The sequence below is a fragment of the Phalaenopsis equestris genome, unplaced genomic scaffold, assembly GCF_001263595.1.
Source record: "Phalaenopsis equestris unplaced genomic scaffold, ASM126359v1 Scaffold000778, whole genome shotgun sequence".
Taxonomy (NCBI): Eukaryota; Viridiplantae; Streptophyta; class Magnoliopsida; order Asparagales; family Orchidaceae; genus Phalaenopsis; species Phalaenopsis equestris.
Genome location: NW_018165218.1, coordinates 19149 through 28945, shown reverse-complemented (window position 1 = coordinate 28945; position 9797 = coordinate 19149). Strand labels below are relative to the sequence as shown.

The following is a 9797-nucleotide window of genomic DNA, read 5'->3' as shown; positions in this document are numbered from 1 at the left end:
ACATATATACATATATATATACATATATACATATATATAAATATATACATATATATACATATATACATATATACATATACATATATACATATATATATATAGATATATGCATATATGGATGTATACATATATGGATATATGCATATATGTATGTATACATATATGTATATATGCATATATACATATATACATATATGTATATGTATACATATAAATATACATCTATACATATATACATATATGTATATGTATATACGCATATATACACATATGTATATGTATACATATAAATATATATGCATATATACATATATGTATATCTATACATATATATATATATGCATATAATCTTTGGGTGCGATTCACGGAAAAATCATGATTCAACAATAATATTAATCACTTATATATTATGATCATTAAAAAGAAAATTGAAATTTCAAATTAATTAAAGTTTTTATCAAAATATTCAAACGATATTTAAAATATGGTCAAGATGCGCCACCAACAACCCAAATGAGGATAAGATACTCGTTCATTTCGAATTATTTTTTTTATTTTTATTTTTTTATTATTTCAGTAGATTTGACTTACCGGCTAGAATCATAGTCTATTATGGGGCATTTACTAATTTACATACATACCACCAAAATCTTCTGAATTTACATATCTAATACCTAAGCTTTAATTTTTACATTTATATCATTGAAATTTTTCATGTCACATCAAACATATCACCATTTTAACATTTAAAAAGTGAATATGCTTTTCACACGAAGGGAAGGTATATAAAAACTGAAGTTTTAGGGTTATATATGTAAATACATAAAAATAGAGTGGTATATATGTAAACCATCCTCCAAGTAAACTAAGCTCACTAATTTCTCATATATTTAGGCTAATTGTTTTCAAGCTTTTGCTCCAGTTATTCCTAATATTTTTATTTTGAATAGATATTTCACCAATTATTCCTAATGTATTGTTGGATCTGAGTGGTGGGGGCTTAACAACATTGGCTAAGTAGCAGTGGACTGGCTAGATGTGGTGGCAGCGGCTATACAACAATGCTTAGGGAGCGGCTACGACAATCCGGCCGGGACTGTTGCTAGTCGGCGACAGTTCGATGATGGTGGATCTTAGGAAGCCTCAAGAGTTATTGGAATAGATTTTGTGAGTGACATACTTTGTAAATACTGTATGAATCCAGATCACTATGTTGTGTAGCCAAGAGTGACTCCTTTGATCGGATGTTGTTTTATGAGCATTTGAGTGATTTAATAATGTCAAAACTGAATGATCTTTGGCTCATTGGATTTGACTCAACGAGACGTTCGATTTTACTATATGTTTGTCATATTTGAATAAATTTTGTCATTCAATTATAGATCCATTCAACTTAATAAATAAAATACGTGTTAGAAATTGAATAGAGGTGTTTGACAGCCAAAAAACAAAAAAGTCAAGCGAAATGTGGGAGTTTATGAAAGGCGAAAGTAGACTTTTCTTTCTGATTACAAAAAATTTTTTTATCAACAAAAAAATTTCCGGAACCTATCAATAATAATAAGAAATTTTGACGGGTTGTTTACGAAGAAAACAAACTTCGGTAAAAATATTCAAATTAAAAATCAAATTTAATTTTTATACATTTATATACATATACATATATATACATATACATAAGATGTATATATATAAATGAAACTAAAGTCATATATAAAACTATCTTCTGTAAAAGCGTATATATATGAAAATCCAAAAAATGAAAGGATAGAAATTTACAACAGTCTACAGAAAGACAAATTAGAAAGGTCTCCCATGAGAAGTAATTGAAGTGGTGGGGGGAGTTTCTTAGATCATTGGGTCTGTCTGCCTCAGCACCAGCCTGAGCAAGCCAATTAGTAGGTCTGTTACCTTCTCTGTGTATAGAAGTGAATTTCAAATTAAGGCCCTGAGAGTTATAAGAAATTCTATTCTTCCATTTCAGAATGTGCCAGAGGCAGGTTATATTATTAAGGAGAATGCTAATCATTATCTTGGAATCTGTCTCCACTATCATATTACAAAACTTGGCCTTGCTTGCAATCAAGGTGACCCAAAAGATAGCCAATGCCTCAGCTTCCAGAGCAATGCCTCAGCTTCCAGAGTTCAGCTTCCAGAGTATCAGCAGCAAAAACAGGAGTCTGGTAATGTAAGAGACAATTACCATTTGAGTTCCTGAAGACAACTCCAATGCCAGCAGAGGACCTCTAGAAGCTGCCATCAGTATTGGCTTTCTGCCAACCAGCAGGAGGTTTGATCCAGTAAACAACGGGGTGCTCCAAAACAGGTTGATTTGCCTATGAGTTGGTCTTGAAAAGGTCAGGAAAGGGTTTCCAATGTGTGATTTTTTTCAAAAAAGCTAAACAATTAGCAGCCACCTTAGAGGGATGTGGTAAGTGATCTTCAAATTTGGCCTTATTTCTAGGCATCCAAGTGAACCAGGCCACCACACAAGGTATCACCAAAAGTTTTTTAATAATTGGAACCATTCATTCCAGCAAGATATAAATTTTTGCCAAGTGAGATTGATGGTTTGGACTTTCAAGTTTCTGAGGACATTAAACCAAATTTGCTGGACAAATTGACAATGGAAAAACAGCTGATTAGTTGTTTCCTCTTGCCCTTTACATAGAAGACAACAAGAAGGACCTCTCAATCCCTTCAGTTTCAGAATGTCATGAATTGGGAGGCATTTAGAGAAGATTCTCCAACAGCAAAAAGACATAGAGTGAGAGAGGAAGTTATTCCGAATGGATTTCCCCCAGAGACAGTTCTCACCTTGATGAAGTTGGGAATAAATGTAAGCAGTAGTAGACTGGGAAACCCCTTGTTTGGAAGTGAGTTTGTCCTTCTTAGTAGTATCCACAAGAATGTTGTTAATATTTTTAATGGTATAGTTATCCAGTATGTTGTTTAAGGCAGTAAGGTTCCACTGGTTATCATTCCAGAAATCTGACACTTTGGTAAAAGTTGGGTGGGGAGCAGTCAGCTTGTCAGCAAGCTTCCCATCACCCATCCAGTTGTCAAGCCAAAAATTGAGGTACCCCTCTCCAAGGTCCCATATAAAGTAATCTTCAGCTTTATCTTTATGTTTAATCATGTGAGACTAGATTCTGGAGTCTCCCAATTTGGATGTAGCAAAAGTGGGATGAGAACCTCTACAATACTTGCCTTTAAGAAAGATAGCCCAAAGAGACTCTTGAGCTCTAAAGTGTATCCACAACTTGCAAAAATTGATGTGATGTAGATGCTTGAAACTTCTGAAACCTAGACCCCCATTATGAGTTGGCTTACAGATAGAATTCCAGTTGGTCCAATGTTTACAGATATATATATATATATATATTCAAGAGGTGGGGGAAAATTTTTCTTTATAATAATTTTTTTAATATTTATAATTTTTTTGGTAATCAAAGGCATCAATTTGCATGTCACTCGTTCGTGCATGGAACCCCTGCAAGAAAGGTGTCCTCTGAAGGTAAATTCCACGTTCCTACGCACTCGCTCAATTTGTTTCGTCATCTAGGGTCTTCTAGACAAACTCACTAATGGTCAAGCCAAATTGAATCTTGATTCGCTCGCGAAGGATTTTGTCAATTTTTTGAGCCACGAGGACATGTGTATTAAAAATTACAATCCCATAACATCAAAAACATGTGTCAAACGTGAAAGGACATAAGAAATGGATACCAACAAAAGACTCTCAACAAGTTTACTGCATCACTAAGGCACACTGTACCTGTTGGAAAAAAAACTCAATTTTTGATCAAACCAAGGTTAATTGTGTCTTCAAAATATCTCGGACAACCAAAAATAATAGGAGAGGTATGAATACCCTTTAAAGGAAAGCCTTGCTCTTGTTTAAGGGGGCTAGTCATTATATTGGATTTATGGCATGTCTGCTACACTACAAATAGGGGTGTAAACAAGTCAAACATGAGCGAGCCCAGGCTCAGCTAATGTTTAGCTCATTTATATTTAGAGCTCAAAAAATGTATTCGTGTTCGACTCGTTTGCTTAACGAGCCAAACACAAGCTGTTCACGAACAAAGAGTCGTTTTGGCAACCCTAATCACATAGCCATAAGATGTTAAGGATTGGGGCAAAATTTAAAAATTATTAATTGTGTTTTCAAAATATCTTAGACAACCAAAAATAATAGGAGAGGTATGAATACCCTTTAATGGAAAGCCTTGCTCCTGTTTAAGGGGGCTAGTCATTATATTGGATTTATGGCATGTCTGCTACACTACAAATAGGGGTGTAAACGAGCCGAACATGAGCGAGCCCAGGCTCAGCTAATGTTCAGCTCGTTTATTTTTCGATCTCAAAAAGTGTGTTCGTGTTCGGCTCTTTTGCTTAGCGAGCCGAACACAAGCTGTTCACGAACAAAGAGTCGTTTTGGCAACCCTGATCACATAGCCATAAGATGTTTAGGATTGGGGCAAAATTTAAAAATTATTGTTTATATTAAAACATCATTTGAATCTAATTTAATAATTTTTATTCTCTTTTCTTAATTAGTATAATTGATTATAAATCTTTGTAGCCTTGTAGTCAATTAATTTTTTTTTAAAATACAACTCATCATTATATATATATATATATATATATATTGATGAGTTGTAGTTCGAGCCAAAACGAGTCGAACACGAACGAACAAATCTTTGCTCGTGTTCGGCTCGTTAACTTAGCAAACGAGCCTAACATGAGCTTATTAACGTGTCAAACACGATATATAGGTAAGCAGGTTAACTAAATTTAGGAAGGTAAGCCCTAATCCATTTCAGGAGCTTACTTTCGATTACAAAAATTCATTAAGGAAAGGATGTATTCTTCCATTAATTGGGGGGCTTATACTGAACCTTATATTTGATTTGAGGGCTTATACTGAACCTTATATTTGATTTGAGCTAGTTTAAGAATTAAGGCCTTGATCCGTTCAGGAGTCTTATTTCCAATCCTTAGAACTAGTCAAGGGAAGGATGTCTTACTCCATTTAAGGAGGGACCTATTCCAAATACCATATTTGATTTTTGTGCTAGTGTAAGACAAGAGGCCTTATTTTGTTTAAGAGACTTATTTTCAATCTTCTGAACTAGTTTGAAGTAAAGTCGCCCTAACCTCATTAAGGGGGATTACTACAAAACCTCAAATTTTGCTTTTGATTTATGAGGGAAGACTGTCTTAATTCAGTTTAGGGGGCTTACTTCAAAACCTCATATTTTGTTTTCTGATATAGTGAAATACATGAGGCTTTTTTCCTTTTACATGTCTTATTTCCATATTTATGAATTAGTTTGAAAAAAAATATGCAATAATCATGTTTAGGGAGCATACTTCCAAACTCAAATTTTTTATCTAACATGATTGTTACATTATAGGGGAATGCCTTATTCCATTAAAGGGGGCCTCACAACCAACCTAAGAGGTAAATAAGGTAATTATATTGAGGAAGGCTTGTAACCCAAGTCATCTATTATGCTTCCTTGAAGAAACCAGCTAAGATTTGGTTGTGGTTCCCGTCGAGTGAAGCATCCATAGTTCATTCATGTGACAAGTTAGGCATGAGGTGGCCTGATGTAAAACCCAACTAATCAATGAATTTATAGTGTGGTCAATTAATAAAGCTTGATTATCTCATGTGAAACAATTCATCTATCAGTGATATGAAGAGGAAGGCCGTATTCTATTTCGATGTCTTATTTTACAATTCAAATAATCATTTAAGGGATCAAGAACCTTACCATTTTAGGGTGTTTTACTTTTTCCCAAAATTTGATTTGGTTTGTGCTGATTTAAAATAGGGGGTTTTAGCCTTATTTAAGGTGGATTCTTTCAAATCTTAAGAACCAAACGAGAAAAATGATGCCTTAATCCTATTGAGAGGGCCTATATTCAAGCCTTGAAATTGTTTTGAGGAAAGGGTTCCCTACTCATTTAAAGGTGGCTTACACCCAATCTTAGGATTTGTTTAAAGAAAGGGTGCCTCACTCTTCTTTAGGGTGGATTACTCCCAATCCTAAAAGCTAGTTAAGTGCCTTACTCCAAATTAGGGTGGCTTACTCCCAACAATTGTTTAGAGGAAAGGATGACTTATTCTCATTTAGGGGTCTTACTTCCCATCTTAAATTGTTTAATTAAAGGGTATCTTACTTCCTTGTATGGTGGCTTACTCCCAAACCTAAGAATTATTTTAGGAAAGGTACCTTGATCTTATTTAAGATGGCTTACTCCAAATCTTAATTTTTATTTCAACTATTATAAGAAGGAAGGCCTTAATCCATTTATGAGACTTGTTTCCAATCTTAAGAACATGTTGAGAAAACAAAAGTTACTCCATTTAAGGGATATTTGTGCCAAAAACTCAAATTAAATTTTAACTAGTAAAAGCATGGAGGCCTTGATCCATTTAGGAGGCTTGTTTCCAACCTTAAGGACTTGTCGATGGATGGATGCATTACTCTATTTATGGGGGACTTATAAGAAACCTCAAAGTTAAATCTAACATGCTCGTTAAATTATGGGGAAATGTCGTACTCCATGAAAAGGGGCCTCACTAGAAACCTAAGCGGTAACCAAGATAAATAGATTGAGGAAGGTTGGATTATCTGATGTAAGCAAATTGTCTGTTATGGTTCCTCATAAGAAACATACCAAGATTTAACTCTAGTTCCCATCAAGTGAAGCACCCATAGTTTATTCAGATGGCCTATGTATGTTCAAGGTGGCCTGATGTAAACCACAACTAACCAGTGTCTTAATAGTGTGGTCAATTGAAAAGGCTCAAGCATCTCATGTGATATGAGTCATCTATTGGTGACACAAAAAGAAAGGCCTTACTCCATTTAGGTGTCTTCTTTCCCATTTGAATTGTCATATAAGGGATCAGGAAACTTAGACATTTAGGTTTATTTGCTTTTATCCCAAAATCTGATTTGGTTTATGTTGGCTTAAGAAAGGAGGCTATGGCTATATTCTAGGTGGCTTATTTTTTATCTTTGGAACCAAATAAGGAAAGGATGTGTTAATCCTATTTAAGTGGGCTTACTTACAAACCCCAAAGTTAATTTGAGGAAATGGTGCCTTAATCCCACTTGGGGGCTTACTTTTGATCCTTAGAGTTGTTTTTGGAAATGGTGTTAATCTCATTTTAGGGGACTTACTTGTAATCCTAAATTTTTATTTTTATTTGATTTGCTTTGAAGCATTACCTTAAGTGGGAGAGTCTTACACCACTTTTGTTGGTCATGCATCCCCTCTTAACGTGAAAAACAAGATGAATTTACTTGGAAGAAAAGACATTGTCCTAATAAATGGGCCTCACAACCAATTTGACATTTGATGAAGGGTCAGGAACCCTACCACATTTAAGGTGCATTTAACCTAGCTCAAAAACATGATTTGATATGTTTGTTTCATTTGAAAGGAATGTCTCTGGGGCGTATATCCGAACTAAAAGATATAGCGATTAGATTTAGCATGAATCCCAAAAGATTTACATTAATTTGAGAGCTAGCCTAAGAATCAGAAAAATTTCCTCATTTAAGATGGTTTACACCTATCCAAAAATTTTGCTTGATATGAATAGCATTTTTTTAGTTTTTTCATGACAAAAGAGTATTTTGTGGGAGTGTATGACTGTCCCTCACACATGAAGGATATTAATCAAAGTAGACTTTGTTGCTCGAGATGTCAAGAAATTTGGCTAAGAAAAGTGTGTTAGCTTAAGACAGTTAGCCTTATTGTGAAATTCACATATATCTCCATTAAGGGTGTTTACCACATCCAATTATGATGAATGGGTAAAGCACGGTTTGTACCCACACAATGCGTGAGTGAATGACATGTGTTTTAAGAGAGCTCTTTTGTATTTCTCCTTTTTTTTCTTTATTTTCTTAGTGTTTATTGGTCATACTAGCAATAGGAAACACAAAGAAATTAAACCTTTCTTGGATAAAGACCATAAATGTTATTTTTAAAAGATGCACAAAGCTTCTCTTGGAAATATCAACCATGATTAATTTTTGTTGTTGTGAAATGCTAAGAGGATATTGGGTTTGAAGTATCCTGAAGAAACATGGATTGGTTATATCATTAAAGTAGTTCAATCAATCGACATGCTTTCAACAAGATAACAAAGAAAATTATCTGAGTCAATTAAAGACGTTACATGCTCAACGTAATCCAACCGCCTATCTTCAAGAAGAGTAAAGAAGTGTCTAGAATTTCTAATGGGGTAAGGTTCCATTACCAGTCCTCTTGGTTTGTTGGTTTAACAATAATTTCTACTTTTAAACTAAAGTAGATCCTAGGTTTCTAAGGAAGAAAGACTAGACCTTAAAAAAAAGTGAGGTCAACAAATGGACCCCCAATAGGTGTGGTGTGTAGGACGAGCACACCACACGTATTGGCATTGATCCAAGAGACCAACAAAAACAACACAACTGTCTAAGCTGACATGCTTAGAGCAAAATAGAGAAAGAGTGAAGAATGCTCCCGCTAGGGAGTATCAGGTGAATCCTTGATCAAAACCAAAGATATCAGAACTCTTGCTGGGGATTAGTGGGTGTATCTTCGAAATGCCAACCTCAAAAGTGAATTTTAATTTCATTGTGATTTCGTTCTTGCTAACCTAAATGAAGGATTTTTTCGTGAATTTACAAAGACAAGTGTTAGGAAAACTGACTGTCACAACAAGGACTCGATTTTGTTTTAATTTTGATTTAATTTTAATTGAAATATTAATTTTGATTTTGATTTTGAGGAAACTTTAGGAATCAAATGAGTGAGGAGACTGGATCGAGACCGAAAGCATAGAGACTCACATCCAACTCAAAAGGCAGATCAATGAAAAGGAGTGCTATGTTTGGAAGGAAAGTGTAGGGACTCACATCCAACCCAAGAGGTTACAAAAGTACAGAGAGATGACCAGGTTGCCTAAAAATTAAAAATTTAACAAATTAAATCAATAAATTAAAATATAAGCTTGTACTTACTTTGTTTGGTAGGACTGACATAAGGCAGGTTGCGTTTTAGATTTACTTTACATGTTGTTAGGGTGTGCTAACTCTGTTTTGTAGGCATGACATTTTAATGCTTGAAATGGTGATCTAAAAAATAACAAAACAACAAAACAACATAATAAAATAAAAAAAAAAAACAAAATACAAAATAAAACAACAAAACAAAAAAAAAATAACAATATAGAATGACAAAGTAAAATGATAATACAAAATGACAAAATAAAACGACAATGCAAAACGACAAGACAAAATAAACAACACAACAAGGAAAAGATGCAAATAAATAAAGCTATTAGGTAGTATCAAATTATTAAGAATCTATTACTTTTAGGACTGAACGTTGATGTTTCTTTCCTTGACAACCCCTAAACTTTTTGAGAGCAATTGTTAACCTTAGTCATGAGTTTTCTTAGGCAGTCTTATTTGCTTAAGATGTAATTAACTATAAGAGATTACCTTCATAGGAGAATGAGAAACTCAAAATTGGTATCATGCCTAAATCTCTGGTTATGGGATTTTCATGTGATTTTCTTTGTATGAGTATCTCAGGAGCCAAATACTCCATAGTTCTTTTTACAATGTTTATCATAATGAAGTTCTCCCCACACTTTTCTTTTTTCTATTTTCTATTTCCATTTGCCCTTTCCTTTCTTATTCGAGTTTTTTAATATCTTAAGATCACTCACATGATCTGAGAGAAGAAATTATTCCAAGAATAGAGAAGTGTAATAT

The 9797-nt window shown here is 34.0% G+C and overlaps 1 protein-coding gene across 1 annotated transcript in view; it reads left to right on the top strand.

The window, feature by feature from the left end:
- The window catches only part of LOC110031152 (WAT1-related protein At4g08290-like), a 9983-nt gene extending 7027 nt beyond the window's left edge, over positions 1 to 2956 (top strand). The window contains exons 8-9 of the mRNA XM_020734221.1: positions 1985 to 2188; positions 2672 to 2956. Coding sequence (XP_020589880.1) covers positions 1985 to 2188; positions 2672 to 2956 — 489 coding nt within the window. The remainder of the gene's footprint in view (positions 1 to 1984; positions 2189 to 2671) is intronic.
- Positions 2957 to 9797: the final 6841 nt, after the last annotated feature.